Source organism: Somniosus microcephalus, chromosome 1, assembly GCF_052327205.1.
Source record: "Somniosus microcephalus isolate GS21.2 chromosome 1, FLI_Smic_1.0, whole genome shotgun sequence".
NCBI classification, from domain to species: Eukaryota; Metazoa; Chordata; class Chondrichthyes; order Squaliformes; family Somniosidae; genus Somniosus; species Somniosus microcephalus.
The window spans coordinates 13,645,165-13,662,527 of NC_140987.1; the positions used below are offsets into that span (position 1 = coordinate 13,645,165).

Sequence of the window (17,363 nt, forward strand, 5' to 3'; positions counted from 1 at the left end):
TGACTTTGAGCTTCATTCCCACCACCTGTATCCTTTGGATCACACTTCTGGTGTGAATTACATTGAATCAACAGCACAGACATGGGCCGTTTGGCCCAACTGGTCCGTGCCAGCTTTTATGCTCCACATGAGCCTCCTCCCACCCCTCTTCATCTAACTATCAGCATAACCTTATATTTCTTTCTCCCTCATGTGTTTATCTAGCTTCCCCTTAAATGCATCTATACTGTTCGCTTCAACCACTCCCTGTGGTAGCGAGTTCCACATTCTCACCACTCTCTGGGTGAAGAAGTTTCTCCTGAATTCCCTATTGGATTTATTAGTGACTATCTTGGCCCAGAAATTCGGGTCGGGGGCTTCCCGCGGGTGCAAGCCCCCGACCTGTACTTACCTAGCGCGCTGGCCGTTGAGCTGTGGGCCCGCGTGGGATTCCGATCCTGGGCCTGCTCCAACTGCCGGCGCGCAGTGCTTGCGTATCCCAGGGGTGCAGTTAGTTCGATGCGTCCCTGGGATCACGTGGGCCATGGAGAGCCAATGGTAGCAGGGAATGCTTCATAAGTTTGACAGGAAGGGCTGTCAAACTTATAAATACTATAAGCCCCAAAACATCACTAAATCTTCAAATAACTTGAACATATTAGCATCGAGAGGGAGGAGGTACTAGCGGTTTTAGCAGGCTTAAAAGTGGATAAATCCCCAGGCCCGGACGAGATGTATCCCAGGCTGCTGTGTGAGGCAAAGGAGGAGATTGCAGGGGCTCTGACACAAATTTTCAGAACCTCTCTGGCCACAGGGGAGGTGCCAGAGGACTGGAGAACAGCTAACGTAGTACCATTATTCAAGAAGGGTAGTAGGGATAAACCAGGGAATTACAGGCCAGTGAGCCTAACATCAGTGGTAGGGAAATTATTGGAAAAAATTCTGAGGAACAGAATTAGAGAGGCAAGGATTAATCAGGGATAGTCAGCATGGCTTTGTCAAGGGAAGATCATGTCTGACCAATTTGATTGAATTTTTCGAGGGGGTGACTAGGTGTGTGGATGAGGGTAGTGCAGTGGATGTGGTATACATGGATTTCAGTAAGGCTTTTGATAAAGTCCCGCACAGGAGACTGGTCAAGAAAGTAAGAGGCCATGGGATCCAGGGTGCCTTGGCACATTGGATCCAAAACTGGCTTAGTGACAGAAGGCAGAGGGTGATGGTCGAAGGTTGTTTTTGTGACTGGAAGCCTGTGTCCAGTGGGGTACCGCAGGGCTCGGTGCTGGGTCCCTTGCTGTTTGTGGTCTACATTAATGATTTGGATGTGAATGTAAAAGGTATGATCAGTAAGTTCGCAGATGACACGAAAATTGGTGGGGTGGTAAATAGCGAGGGAGGTAGCCTCAGTCTGCAGGACGATATAGATGGGTTGGTCAGATGGGCGGAACAGTGGCAAATGGAATTTAACCCTGAAAAGTGTGAGGTGATGCATTTTGGAGGGACTAACAAGGCAAGGGAATACACAATGAATGGTAAGACCCTAGGAAAGACAGAGGATCAGAGGGACCTTGGTGTGCATGTACATAGATCCCTGAAGGCAGCAGAACAGGTGGATAAGGTGGTTAAAAAGGCATATGGGATACTTGCCTTCATTAGCCGAGGCATAGAATATAAGAGCAGGGAGGTTATGATGGAGCTGTACAAAACGCTGGTTAGGCCACAGCTGGAATACTGTGTGCAGTTCTGGTCGCTACACTATAGGAAGGATGTGATTGTATTAGAGGGTGCAGAGGAGATTCACCAGGATGTTACCTGGGCTGGAGCGCTTCAGCTATGAAGAAAGACTGGACAGGCTAGGGTTGTTTTCCTTAGAGCAGAGAAGGCTGAGGGGGGATCTGATTGAGGTGTACAAAATTATGAGGGGCATAGATAGGGTAGATAGAAAGGAACTTTTTCCCTTAGTAGAGGGGTTAATAACCAGGGGTTGTAGATTCAAGGTAAGGGGCAGGAGGTTTAGAGGGGATTTGAGGAGGTACTTTTTCACCCAGAGGGTGGTTGGAATCTGGAACTCACTGCCTGAAAGGGTGGTAGAGGCAGGAACCCTCACAACATTCAAGAAGCATTTGGATGAGCACTTGAAATGCCATAGCATACAAGGCTACGGACCAAATGCTGGAAAATGGGATTAGATTAGACAGGGCTTGATGGCCGGTGCGGACGCGATGGGCCGAAGGGCCTCTTTCTGTGCTGTATAACTCTATGACTCTAAATTAAAAAAAAAAAAAAAAAACATTTTTTAAATAAACTTTCAAACAATTTAAATTTTTGAAAAAAATAATTTTATTTTCTAACGGGGCTAAAAATAAACTTACCTTTCTTTAAAGTATTTAAAAATAATAAACCTATGGAAAAATGTTTTAATTTTAATTAATTCACCACTTACCTTGTAAAAAGCAGGCCTTGCGACTGCTTTTTAAATGTGTAACTTCTGGAGACTTACCCTCACGGGAAAAGTTGCAAAAAAAACCTAAGTTCAATGCGCACGCGCTGTCTCTCCCGCGCACGCGTTTGAACTCTGAACCCCTTCTTTCAGGGGAACGGAAGTGCCGGTTTCCCGCGCATGCGCAGTGCATGCAGGAAACCGGCACTTCTATTGGGCTTATGGGTGAGTACCCTGTGCGGACTCACCCATGGGGACTCGAATTTCTGGGCCCTTATATTTATGGCCCCTAGTTTTGGTTTCCTCCACAAGTAGAAACATTTTGGCCTAAAAATTGTCGTCAAAATAGCGGTGAGGCTAATGGTGCAAATGCCCCGGCAATTTCAGACGAGGGGCAGATGCGCGATTGAACGGCGAACTCCAAAAGTTGCTGTCTAAGATGCTCCACTCCGCTGTCAGCTTCATGAAAACGGCATCGCGCTGTCTGGCTCACCATTCAAATTCATTGAATGGCCTGAAGTTCCTGTATTTGCGCGGTAGATACTAAACTACCACAGATAGTTAAGTCAAGTCATTTCAAGTCTAAGTACCTTTTTAACAACATGATAAGTGTTAATTACTGTCAGTCAACCTCTCTGGCACTGAAAATTAACTATTAAAAGTGTGGAGACGCATTTCTTCAGGATTTAATTGTTGGAGATTTTTTTTTAAATGTAAATACTCTTAACTTTCTTTCTGTCTCTCTCTTTTTATCCCCCCAATCCAATCTTTCTTTCTCTCTTTATTTTTCTTTCTGTACCTGATTTGACATTGAATTCACCCATTCTAATTTGCTGCACTGTGCCTTTCAATATCCTTCAATCTGATTGGTTGAGGAGGTACACAGTTGCTTGGCCTGTTCACTCAGATGCCCTGTAGTGGGCGCCGTGCTGTTTCCATCACTCACTTCCAGCAACTTGCAGCGCAAAATATCGTCAACTTTAAACGGGCAAGGGCAGCCTGACTAACGGCAGGTGCCGTTCATTAACCGGTTACAGGAATGTTTGGGCCAATCACTACGTCTCCCCTATCGAACCCATCCATAATCTTAAAGACCCCTATCAGGTCAGCCTTCTCTTTTCTAGAGAAAAGAGCCCCAGCCTGTTCAGTCTTTCCTGATAGGTATAACCTCTCAGTTCTGGTATCATCCTTGTAAATCTTTTTTGTAATATGGAGACCAGAACTGTCCACAGTACTCTTATAATATTACATAAGCCAGGCTTTGAAGATGTGTGTTAAAGCTCGACCAAATGTCCTTTCTAGTTGTAAATCTGGTTGATTTTTAAAAGGAAAGTAATACTGCAAACAGTACATGTGATCTGGCCACAGTTCAATCGCTTTTTTATTGACCAAAGACGGTAAACTTGTTCAATACTTGGATTTGCCCCGTATGTGAGCCATCATATATAAGAACATAAGAAATAGGAGCAGGATTAGGCCATTTGGCTCCTCAAACCTGCTCCGCCATTCAATAAGATCATGGCTGATCTTCTACCTCATCTCCACTTTCCTGCACTATCCCCATATCCCTTGATTCCCTTAATATCCAAAAATCTATCAATCTCTGTCTTGAATATACCCAACGACTGAGCCTCCACAGCCCTCTGGGGTAGAGAATTCCAAAGATTCACCACCCTCTGAGTGAAGAAATTTCTCCTCATCTCAGTCCTAAATGGCCGACCCCTTATTCTGAGACTGTGACCCCTGGTTCTAGACTCCCCAGCCAGGGGAAACATCCTCCCTGCATCGACCCTGTCAAGCCCTGTAAGAATTTTGTATGTTTCAATGAGATCACCTCTCATTCTTCTAAACTCTAGAGAATATAGGCTGAGTCTACTCAATCTCTCCTCATAGGACAATCCCCCCCCCCCCCCCCAGGCATCAGTCTGGTGAACCTTCGTTGCACTCCCTCTATGGCAAGTATATCCTTCCTTAGGTAAGGAGACCAAAATTGCACACAGTACTCCAGGTGTGGTCTCACCAGGGCCCTATATAATTGCAGTAAGACGTCTTTACTCTTATACTCAAATCCTCTTGTAATAAAGGCCAACATACCATTTGCTTTCCTAATTGCTTGCTGTACCTGCATGTTAACTTTCAGTGATTAGTGTACAAGGACACCCAGGTCCCTCTGAACACCATTTCCCAATCCCTCACCAGTTTAAAAAATACTCTGCTTTTCTATTTTTCCTACCAAAGTGGATAACTTCACATTTCTCCACATTATATTCCATTTGCCATGTTCTTGCTCACTCACTTAGCCAATCTATATCCCCTTGAAGCCTCTTTGCATCCTCCTCACAACTTACATTCCCACCTAGCTTTGTATCATCAGCAAACTTGGATATATTACATTTGGTCCCCTCATCCAAATCATTGATATAGATTGTGAATAGCTGAGGCCCAAGCACTCCTCGCGGTACTCCTCTAGTTACAGCCTGCCAACCCGAAAATGACCCGTTTATTCCCACTCTCTGTTTTCTGTCCGTTAACCAATCTTCAATCCATGTTAGTATATTACCCCCAATCCCATGAGCCCTAATTTTGTTTAATAACCTCTTGTGTGGCACCTTCTCGAATGCCTTCTGAAAATCCAAATACACCACATCCACTGGTTCCCCCTTATCTATTCTGCTAGTTACAACCTCAAAAAACTCGTCAAACGCGATTTCCCTTTCATAAATCCGTGTTGACTCTGCCCAATCCTATTGCTATATTCTAAGTGCCCTGTTACCACGTCTTTAATAATAATAGATTCTAACATTGCTCATGGTCGCTGTATTTTTCAGCGCTACCTCTTCTGTGAGAATACTGCTCCAGTCTGCTTTGTTTTCCTTCCCTTAGGCGACCACGGTGCCCAACTTCACATACACGGGGGCTCGACTGTGTAACTACCTGTCGCTAAACCTAACCATCAACCCCAGAAACAGCAACTTCCGGCAACTCCTGTTACAAAGGTAGGTGCTGGGTCACTCGCTCCCGTGAAGCTGTAAGTTATTTTACCGTTGGCAGCATTGTCCGATACTCTTGTTTTCTTTCCCCATCCCCTCTGATAAAAATGTGATATTACTCGTGTAACAGAGAAGAGAGGTTAAAAGAAAGAAAGACTTGCATTTATACAGCGCCTTCCACAACCTCGGGACGCCCCAAAGCACTTTACAGACAATTCAGTACTTTTTGTAGTGTAATCACTGTTGTAATGTGGGAAAGTTCGCAGATGTCACGAAAATTGGTGGAGTGGTAAATAGCGAGGAGGGAAGCCTCAGGCTACAGGACGATATAGACGGGTTGGTCAGATGGGCAGAACAGTGGCAAATGGAATTTAACCCTGAAAAGTATGAGGTGATGCATTTTGGGAGGACTAACAAGGCAAGGGAATACACAATGAATGGTAAGACCCTAGGAAAGACAGAGGATCAGAGGGACCTTGGTGTGCATGTACATAGATCCCTGAAGGCAGCAGGACAGGTAGATAAGGTGGTTAAGAAGGCATATGAGATACTTGCCTTCATTAGCCGAGGCATAGAATATAAGAGCAGGGAGGTTATGATGGAGCTGTACAAAACGCTAGTTAGGCCACAGCTGGAATATTGTGTGCAATTCTGGTCGCCACACTATAGGAAGGATGTGATTGCATTGGAGAGGGTGCAGAGGAGATTCACCGGGATGTTACCTGGGCTGGAGCGCTTCAGCTATGAAGAGAGAATGGACAGGCTGGGGTTGTTTTCTTTAGAGCAGAGAAGGCTGAGGGGGGACCTGATTGAGGAGTACAAAATTATGAGGGGCATAGATAGGGTAGATAGAAAGGAACTTTTCCCCTTAGTAGAGGGGTCAATAACCAGGGGGCATAGTTTCAAGGTAAGGGGCAGGAGGTTTAGAAGGGATTTGAGGAAAAACCTTTTCACGCAGAGGGTGGTTGGAATCTGGAACTTACTGCCTGAAAGGGTGGTAGAGGCAGGAACCCTCACAACATTCAAGAAGCATTTAGATGAGCACTTGAAACGCCATAGCATACAAGGCTACGGACCAAGTGCTGGAAAATGGGATTAGAATAGACAGGGCTTGATGGCTGGCGTGGACACGATGGGCCGAAGGGCCTCTTTCTGTGCTGTATAACTCTATGACTCTATGAAATGTGGCAGCCAATTTATGCACAGCAAGGTCCCCGAAACAGCAATGTGATAATGACCAGATAATCTGTTTGTAATGATGTTGGTTGAGGGATAAATATTGGCCCCAGGACATCAGGGAGAACTCTCCTGCTCGTCTTCGAAATAGAGCCACGGGATCTTTTACATCCACCTGAGAGAAGACGGGGCCTCGATTTAGCGTCTCATCCGAAAGATGGCACCTCCGATAGTGCAGCACTACCTCAGTACTGCACTGGGAGTGTCGGCCTGGATTAGGTGCTCACGTCCGTGGAGTGGGACTTGAACCCAACACCACCTGACTCTCAAGCGAGAGTGCTACCCAGCGAGCTGCGGCCGACACCTGCGGGTTCGCACCCCGGCTCCAGAAAGCAGGCAGCAGCACAAAGTCTGCAGTAATCCATCTCTGACTGCCACGGCTCCATCCTTTTTCCGCAGGTGTCAGACGGAATACGTGAAGAGAGAAGAGGCAGTGAAAGGCGACGAGAAGGCCAGAAAGAAGTTCCACTCGTTTGTGCTGTTCCTGGGCGAGCTGTATCTCAACTTGGAGGTGAGGGGTCGGGGACCAGCGCGGTCAAATGTTTTAACCTGTCGTTTTCCCCACCGTTGTTTGCTAGATACTTTCATGAAGCTGAATGGAAAGTAATTTAGTGGCAAAAGATGGTTATTCCTATTCACTGCTTGTATTTTGTGGGGGAATCAGCAGCCATTTAATATCTCTGGGTCGTGTCAGCAACTTCAGCCGCACCGTGTTTTTTGTGTGAAATTGAGGTATTTCTCTCACCTTTTGGACTGGTCGGGTGAGTCTTTCCCGGCCCTACATGCTCCTGTTTGATGTTCAGATAAGCCCATCAGCATGACCCGGGCGGACGGTACTCGTTCATGTGGCCCAAAAAGGAAGAAAATCACAGGCTGGTGTCAGTGGAGTCGTGAAGAAAGAACAAATTCACATTTGCTTGCCGCGCCTTTTACATCCTCGGTGTTGCAAAGCGTTTCACAACCAATTAAATCACTTATGAAGTGCAGGCAATAATGTTCTGTCGGAAAATGTGGCAGTCAGTTTTTATAGCAAGGTACAGGAAACTTTCGATTAACCGGAACGCTCTATCCACCAGCAAAATTCAGGAGTCGGTTCAGGTAACTTTTTTTACTTTTAGTTACTTTTTTTACTCCATTTGTTGCTGTGCAAGGGTGTAGCTGAAGCTGTTGCTAAGCTACAGAGACGCTTGCAACTTGTGCCGATTGTTTTGAAGCTGGGTTTGTTGCTTTATACGGAGCTCTGAGCTCCGTATCTTTTACTATAGCGTTCGGTTATCCGGAATTGTTGATGAACCGGCACCACGTCGGTCCCGTCCGTGCCGGTTACCAGAAAGTTTCCTGTAATAGCAATGATATAAACGGCCAGTTAACCTGTTTTCGTGGTGGCGTTGGCTGAGGGATGAATATTGGCCAGGACATCGGGAGACCTCCCATCTCTCCAAATAGTGCAGCCACCCGACGACAAAATCAACAACAACTTGTATTTATATAGCACCTTTAATGTAATAAAACGTCCCAAGGTGCTCCACAGGAGCGTTATTTATATATTTAAAAATTGACACCGAGCCATATAAGGAGATGTTAGGTCAGATGACCAAAAGCTTGGTTGAAGAGGTAGGTTTTAAGGAGCGTCTTAAAGGAGGAAAGAGAAGTGGAGCGGTTTAGGGAGGGAGGGAGAGCTTAGGGCCCAGGCAGCTGAAGGCACGGCCGCCAGTGGTGGAGCATTTCAAATCGGGGATGTTCAAAAGGCCAGAATAGGCGGAGCGCAGAGGTCTCGGGGGATTATAGGGCTGGAGGAGGTTACAGAGATAAGGAGGGGCGAGGCCATGGAGGGATTTGAAAACAGGTAGACAAGGCCTCAGTTTAAAGTCTCGGTTCCAATAGTAACTTTCAAAAGGGAATTGGATGTATACTTGAAGGGGTAAAATTTGAAGGGCTCTGGGGAAAGAGCAGGGGGAGTGGGACTAATTGGGGCGCTCTTTCAAAGAGCCGGCACAGGCATGGTGGGCCGAATGGCGGCCTCCTGTGCTGTAAGGTTCTATGATCTGAAAGACAGCACCTACAACAATGCAGTGCTCCCTTGGTACTGCACTGAAGTGTTGGCTTGGATTATGTGCTCAAGTCTCTGGAGTGGGCCCTGAACCCACGACTTTCTGACTCCGAGGCGAGCGTGCTACCCAGAGTCAAACTGACGAGAGTGCTGAGACCCAGCTGTTAGCTTTGTTTTTTAACCATCTGAAGATGCAAGACTATACATTAATTTGTGTTGAGTCACGCTGAGGCTATATTAGGAGCATATTTGATTGTGGCAGGAGAAATTAATTTAAGGATTTTCCTTTAATATTTTTTTGCTGTGGATTGGCAGATCAAAGGTGTAAATGGAGCAGTGACACGAGCTGAGATTTTGCAGACAGGACTTTGTGAATTACTGAATGCACTGTTTTCTCAACCCATGGATGATAACCTCACCTGTGCTGTAAAATTACTGAAGGTATGGTCTCAGTCGTGCTTTCAAGCTTTCCGCTTTTACCTGGCGTGCTTAAGAACATAACATAAGAATTACGAGCAGGAGTAGGCCACACCGCCCCGCGAGCCTGCTCCGCCATTCAATAAGATCATGGCTGATCATCGACCTCAACTCCACTTTCCCACCTGATCCCCATATCCCTTGATTCCCCTAGAGTCCAAAAATAAATCTATCTAACTCAGTCTTGAATATATTCAACGACTCAGCATCCACAGCCCTTTGGGGTAGTGAATTCACAACCCTCTGAGTGAAGAAATTCCTCATCTCAGTCTTAAATGGCTGACCCCTTATCCTGAGACTATGCCCCCTAATTCTAGACTCTCCAGCCAGGGGAAACAACCTCGGCATCTACCCTGTCAATCCCTCTCAGAATCTTATGTTTGAATGAGATCACCTCTCATTCTTCTAAACTCCAGAGAGTATCGGCCCATTCTACACAATCTCTCCTCATCGGACAGCCCTCTCATCCCAGGAATCAATCTAGTGAACCTTTGTGCTGTCTCCCTTCCTCTCTGTCTTTCTCCCAGATGCTCTGTATTGAGGATGCTCTGCATTGGTGTCCAGAACTGTGTGGATGTGCGGACATTTGCATGTGAACAAGCTTCTGCCCTACCTACAGTATGGCCAGTGCACCCAACAGTTTATGTTCAGTGGTCAGTCTCATTCTCTCTCCCTAACTCTTCCTCCTCTATTCTTAGCTGACGGGATCAATATTAGAAGATGCCTGGAAGACGCAAGGGAAGTCAGACATGCAAGAAATCATTCAGCGAGTTGAGAATGTCGTTCTAGATTCTAGCTGTAGCAGGTGAGTGTTCGTGGGGCCTGTAATCTTCGAGCGTTGTTTTAGCAGACTGCTGGAGCTTGACATTATCTACCAAAAAGTTATTGACAGGATATTGCAGGTGAGATTGTCCTGGAGGTTCCTGCCTGAGTAGCGACAATGCAGGAGCTGAGCTAGATTAGTGAATGCTCCAGGGCAGGTGTCCCCACTGCAGTGGAAGGTTGCACGGTTATAGCCACTCTTTGCCATCATCATACTGATATGTCGATGCTTCGATGACCTGCAGGGGAGAGGATGTTGCTGAATTACATAGTATTTACAGCACCGAAACAGGCCACTCCCCCAACCGGTCCATGCCGGTGTTTGTGCTCCACACGAGCCGCCTCCCACCTTACTTCATCTCACGCTATCCTAGAATCATAGAATGGTTACAGCACGGAAGGAGGCCATTCAGCCCGTCGAACCCGTGCCGTGTCTCTGCAAGAGCACTTCAGCTAGTCCCCCCCCCTCCCCCACCCTTTCCCTGTAGCCCTGCGAATCTTTTTCCTTCAGATACTTATCTAATTCCCTTTTGAAAGCCACGACTGAATCTACCTCCACCACCCTGTCAGGCTGTGTTTTAAAAAAAAAAAGAAAGTTTTTCCTCATGTCGCTTTTGGTTCTTTTGCCAATCACCTTGAGTCTGTGTCCTGTGGTTCTCGACCCTTCCGCCAATGGGAACCGTTTCTCTCTACCTACTCTGTCCAGACCCCTCATGATTTTGTAGATATCCTTCTATTTATATATTTATCTAGCTTTTCAATTCAATCCAATTCAATTCAATTTTATTTGTCATATATGCAGCAGACGTGTGTACTGCACAATGAAATGTTGATTTTTACGAGTCCTCCCAACATTGGAATAAATATGGCATAACAATGATAAAAATACTAATAGAAATACTAATAGAAAGACAGTAATAATAAATAAAACAACAGTAATAAATAATAAATTAATCGTTCATGAGTCTTATGGCCTGGGGGTAGAAGCTGTTTTGAAACCTGTTGGTACGAGACCATATGCTTCGGTATCTCTTACCGGACGGGAGCAGGGCGAAAAGGTTGTGGCTGGGGTGGCTCGCGTCTTTGATAATTCTCACGGCCTTCCCCCGGCACCTCTCGGGGTAGATATCCTGCACAGCAGGTAGTTTAATTCCTATAGTGTGTTGTGCAGCTTTCACTACCATCTGTAGCTTCCCCTTAAATGCATCTATGCCTCAACCACTCCATGTCGTAGCGAGTTCCACATTCTAACCACTCTCTAAAAGAACTTTCTCCTAAATTCCTTATTGGATTTATTAGTGACTATCTTATAGTTCTGGCCCCCGACCCAAGTTTAAACCCACCTGAGTGCAGAAATGACCCGTTTCACTGTTTAGCAGAAGGTAGCACCCCCCCCCCCCCCCCCCAAAATCAGGAAGACTGATCCCACTTGATGAGGTTTTTTATTTCTTATCTTCCCCTACTCCCGCTCTTTTTTCCCCCTCTTCCGAAAGCACTGGCTTCTGTTGGGGCAAGCATCCACTGATGCCGGCAGCCTTCCTGTCCCTCACCCAAGTGGCCATCCTTCACGTGTGAACCATCACACTGAGCTACCGGCGGTGGGTGACGATCATCGATCCGGTTCCTGTCCTGTGTCCCCACGTGCTCACGTTTACAGCAGTGGATAGTGCCCTGGACGGAGAACCCCTGTGCATTTTCCCCCCCGGTCCCAGGGGCCAATTGTAACGTTGCATCATTAGTCTGCCTGAGACCAGCTAGCTCAGAACAGGCGGGGAATTGAACCTGGGACCCTTCCTGGTCTACAATCTGTTCCCCCACACAGCAAGCAAAAGAACACACCAGTAAGTCATAGAGTCATAGAAATTTACAGCACAGAAGGAGGCCATTCGGCTCATCCTGTCTGTGTCGGCCGAAAAGAGCTCTCCAGCCTAATCCCACTTTCCAGCTCTTGGTCCGTAGCCCTGTAGGTTACGACACTTCAAGTGCACATCCAAGTACTTTTTAAATGCGATGAGGGTTTCTGCCTCTACCACCCTTTCAGGCAGTGAGTTCCAGACCCCCACCACCCTCTGGGTGAAAAAAGTTCTCCTCAACTCCCCTCTAATCCTTCGACCAATTACTTTAAATCTATGCCCCCTGGTTCTTGACCCCTCTGCTAGGGGAAATAGGTCCTTCCTATCCACTCTGTCTAGGCCCATCAAATTTATACATTTCAATTAGATTTCCCCTCAGCCTCCTCTGTTTCGAAGAAAACAACCCCAGCCTATCCAATCTTTCCTCATAGCTAAAATTCTCCAGTCCTGACAACATCCTCGTTAATCTCCTCTGTACCCTCTCTAGTGCAATCACATCTTTCCTGTAATTTGGTGACCAGAATTGTACACAGTACACTAGTAAGTCAGCGCAGGCAGGCAGAGAAGTGGGAGAACCATGTGAACTCTTCTGAACCCGATCGCAGATTGGCCCCCCGCCAAGTAAATTCAGAGAAAATGAAATTCATTAATTTCACAATGTCTCAGTGATTCATCTCCTGTTTTACAAACGTGCATGTGTGTACAGGTATAATATTTTATATTTAAGTAGAAGTGGAATCAAATGCAGTCACTTCTTAGCAGATGTAAGAGGCCTTCTGTCTCCAGGAACCAGTGAAAACCATTACACGAGTCTTGGCCACTGATTGCTTTCTGATCTGACCTATTCTCAGGGATGTAAAGCAGATGTTGCTGAAGCTGGTCGAGCTACGGTCCAGTAACTGGGGTCGCGTTCACACAGCGGCAACGTATAACGAAGCTACGCCTGAAAATGATCCCAACTATTATATGGTAAGGATATGTGTGTGTGTGTGCTGCCTGTTGTCTGTAGTGCAGGCCTCGGGAGCGTGTCTCAGCTCCTCAGACAAGCCACCTGTTATTCCGGGAGTCCAAAGTGAGAAAGAAAGACTTGCATTTCTATAGAGCCTTTGGACTTCCCAAAACGCTTCACAGCCAATGAAGTACTTAGAAACTTAGAAGATAGGAGCAGGAGTAGGCCATTCGGCCCCTCGAGCCTGTTGGGCCATTTAATGAGATCATGGCTGATCATCCAAATTCAGTACCCTGTCCCTGCTTTCTCCCCATTTTCCTTGATCCCTTTAACCTTAAGAAATATATCTAACTCCTTTCTTGACTATATTTAATGAATTGGCCTCAACTGCCTTGAGTGGTAGAGAACTCCACAGGTGGGTGAAGAAATTCCTCATCATCTCAGTCCTAAATGGCTTACCCCTTATCCTTAGACTGTGACCCCTGGTTCTGGACTCCCCGGCCATCAGGAACATCCTTCCTGCATCTAGTCTGTCTGGTCCTGTTAGAATTTTATAAGTTTCAGTGAGATCCCGTCTCATTCTTCTAAACTCTAGCGAATATAAGCCCAATCGACCCAATCTCTCCTCATACGTCATTCCTGCCATCCCAGGTATCAGCCTGGTGAATCTTCGCTGCACTCCCTCCATGGCAAGAACATCCTTCCTCAGATAAGGTGACCAAAACCACACACAATACTCAAGGTGTGGTCTCACCAAGGCCCTGTACAACTGCAGCACTTTGAGGTGTAGTCACTGTTGTAATGCAGGAAATGCCGCAGCCAATTTGTGCACCGCAAGCTCCCACAAACAGCAATATGATAATGACCAGATAATCTATGTTAGTGATGTTGATTGAGGGATAAATATTGGCCAGGACACCAGGGACAACTCCCCTGCTCTTCTTTGAAATAGTGCCATGGAATTTTTACATCCACTTGAGAGGGCGGATGGGACCTCGGTTTAGCATCTCATCTGAAAGATGTCTCCTCTGATGGTGCAGCGCACACTCAGTGCTGTCGCTGGAGTGGGACTTGAACCCACAAACCTTCAGACTCCGAGCCACGGCTGACACAGTACATTAATACATCCACAACTATTGCCTCCTGTTTGTGGGATTGAAAGCTGTTAGGCTAAGGGCAGATGGTCCATGGAACACAATGATTCCTGTGCTGCTGAGACCACGGATAGGCCGCCAGTGGAATGCAGTTGGCCAAACTGGAGTCAGACTGGGATACTGGGGCGTGGTCGGTTGCCTTTGGAGGTTGGGAGAGTCTCCGTGGAGGATTGCCTAGGTTCGATGCTGACTTCAGGAGACCGAGTGAGTAGGTTAAGTCTGAGATGGGGCACATTGTAAATGGTCTGTGACAGTAATTTGGCTTGATGGGCTGAATAGCTTCTCAACTCCCCAAATACTCCACCCGAGCTCACGTTCACTGTTACAGTGCTTAGATTTTAGACTTGCACAGGCAATGAAGTACTTTTGAAGTGTAGTCACTGTTGTAATGTAGGAAACGCAGCAGCCAATTTGCAAACAGCAAGCTCCCACAACCAGCAATGTAATCGTGATTAATCTGTTTTTTTTGTGATGTTGAGTGAGGGATAAATATTAACCAGGACACCGGGATAACTCCCCTGCTCTTCGAAATAGTGCCACGGGATCTTTTACATCCACCACATCTCATCCAAAAGACAGCACCTCCGACAGTGCAGCATTCCCTCAGTACTGCACTGGGAGTGTCGGCCTAGATTTTTGTGCTCAAGTATCCGTGAACTTGGTCATATTAAAAATGCTCTTGCACTTGGCTTCCCATTTACACTACTTTTGTTCAGCTACATTTTGCTCAGATATTTCATTATTTTTTGGAAATGCTCCTTGGATCACGAAAGTTATGTCTTCACTGGGCTTGGTGTGTCTGCTCAAAGAATTAGCAAACTTTGGGGGTGTTCTTTGGACGTTAACTTAGTTGCGCAGAAACGCAAGGATATTGGGGATGCAATGACGCAGTGCAATAGAGCATCAACAGGGGGCGCACCAAGAACTGATGACAAGTTGTCCAGCAAACTATCTTGGGTGATACGATAGCAAAATACTGCAGATGTTGGAAATCCGAAATAACAACAGAAAATGCTGGAAAAACTCAGCAAGTCAGGCAACATCCGTGGAGAGAAATTTGAGTTGACGTTTCGGGTTTGACCCTTCTTCAAAACTTTTTGTGTTTCACGTGTTTGTGGTTCCTCTGGCTGTACTCCCCAGAGGAACCACAAACACGCGAAACACAAAACGTTAGCATGCAGGTACAGCAAGTAATTAGGAAGGCAAATGAAATGTTGGCCTTTATTGCAAGGAGGATGAAGTATAAAAGTAGGAAGTTTTACTACAACTGTACAGGGCGTTGGTGAGACCACACCTGGAGTACTGCGTACAGTTTTGATCTCCTTATTGGAGGCAGTCCCGAGAAGGTTCACGAAGTTGATTCCTGGAATGAAGGGGTTGACATATGAGGAAAGGTTGAGCAGGTTGGGCCGATACTCATTGGAGTTTAGAAGAACGAGAGGTGATCTTATTGAAACGTGTAAGATTCTGAGGGGGCTTGACAGGGTAGATGCAGAGAGAATGTTTCCCCTCGTGGGGAAATCTAGAACTCGGGGGAATAGCTTCAGAATAAGGGGGCACCCATTTAAAATGGAGATGAGGAGGAATTTCTTCTCTCAGAGGGTCGTGAATCTTTGGAATTCTCTACCCCAGAGAGCTGTGGAGGCTGGGGGATTGAATATATTTAAGGAGGAGATAGACAGATTTTTGAATGGTAAAGGGGTCGAGGGTTATGGGGAGCGGGCAGGGAAGTGGAGTTGAGGCCAAGATCAGATCAGGCATGATCTTATCGAATGGCGGGGCAGGCTCGAGGGGCTGAATGGCCGACTCCTGCTCCGATTTATTATGTTCTCCCCGATGTCCTGGGCCAATATTTATTCCTCAATCAACGTCACTGAAACAGATTATCTGGTCATTATCACATTGCTGTTTGCGGGAGCTTGCTGTGCGCAAATTGGCTCCCACGTTTCCTACATTACAACACTGACTACACTCCAAAAAATACTTCATTGGCTGTAAAGCGCTTTGGGACGTCCCGTGGTCGTGAAAGGCGCTGGAGAACTGCAAGTCTTTGAGGATTTCATACCCTGCAAACTACAAAAATTAAAGAATTGCAGGACCACCTTTGTAAACCAAGTGTGATAGCAAGGCAGGGTAGTTAAATGGGTAAAAAAATCACCTTTTCACTGATGGAATGGATACAAGTCTCCTCTCACTGGCTGTTGGTGGCATGACCTCGGGACAGTATCAGCGGTCCACTTCCTCGCCCCTTAATGCTCCAAGGACAGTGGGGTTGGGAGGGGTACAGTTACTATTCAGTGTCTCACTCTCTCCTGTTGGCTGCACCCCTCTAATATAAAAGTCTTCTCAGACAGTGTAGCCACCTAGATTTCTGCATTGTTCGCAGAAGTGCAGACATAGCTATCAATTTGCTGATTGAGGGGTTGCTAGAATACACGAGTACTGTGTCATGTATTGATAACCCAGCACAATCTTTGGTCCCAATCTGCAGGTTAACCTTAAGAGCCAGAACAAAAATATCTGGTAAAAATGGTCCCACTTGGTTAACCTGCTAAAGGAGCTAATGTTGAATTAGTGTGAATTGTGTGTACTACCGGAGCAATGTGTAACATTTACTATGTTTTAATTTTCAGAATGAGCCTGTATTTTATTCAGCAGAGGGTATCCCTCTCACTCCAGCAGACCCAGGTTAGTCCTTTAGTGCCAAAGTGAGTCTGTTATTTTTCACTTACTGATGCATTCCCTCGTCTTCAAATGACGCAAATGGAATAGGGCTTGAGCAAGGGTTTCCCTCACTCCCTGGCCTGACCAGACAATCCTGCAGGGCACCAGACAGCTGTTGGTGAATTGTACTGTATCCTACAGAACTCTTTGAAGGTTCTTTGATTTGCACAGAGAGGTTGTGACAGGAGTTCAAAGCAATGAAAGGAATTGGTGGATAGAATAAGATTGGCTCTTCCCTCTAGTAGGGGAATCTGGAACAAGGGGAGATAATGGCCCAGAAATTCGGGTCGGAGGCTTCCCGTGGGTGCAAGCCCCCGACCTGCACCTACCTTGCGCGCCGGCCGTTGAGCTGTGGGCCCGCGTGGAATTGCGATCCTGGGCCTGCTCCAACTGCCGGCGCGCAGTGCTTGCGTATCCCAGGGGCGCAGTTAGTTCGATGTGTCCCCTGGGATCACGTGGGCCATGGGGAGTCAATCAGAGCAGGGAAATGCCCATTCATAAGTTTGACAGGAAGAGCTGTCAAAACTTATAAATACTACGGGCCCCAAAACATCACTAAACCTTCAAATAATTTTTTTTTTAAATCACATTTTTTAAATAAACTATAAATTACATGACATAACTTTTAAACAATAATTTAAATCTTTGAAAAAAATAATTTTATTTTCTAACGGGGCTAAAAATAAACT

General features: G+C 46.2%; 1 protein-coding gene across 1 annotated transcript in view; it reads left to right on the forward strand.

Annotated features, from left to right (window-relative positions):
• paip1 (poly(A) binding protein interacting protein 1) overlaps positions 1 to 17,363 on the forward strand; it is an 82,665-nt gene that overhangs the window by 54,526 nt on the left and 10,776 nt on the right. Inside the window, exons 4-9 of the mRNA XM_085967588.1 lie at positions 5,303 to 5,415; positions 7,045 to 7,156; positions 9,011 to 9,136; positions 9,871 to 9,977; positions 12,699 to 12,816; positions 16,584 to 16,638. Coding sequence (XP_085823714.1) covers positions 5,303 to 5,415; positions 7,045 to 7,156; positions 9,011 to 9,136; positions 9,871 to 9,977; positions 12,699 to 12,816; positions 16,584 to 16,638 — 631 coding nt within the window. The remainder of the gene's footprint in view (positions 1 to 5,302; positions 5,416 to 7,044; positions 7,157 to 9,010; positions 9,137 to 9,870; positions 9,978 to 12,698; positions 12,817 to 16,583; positions 16,639 to 17,363) is intronic.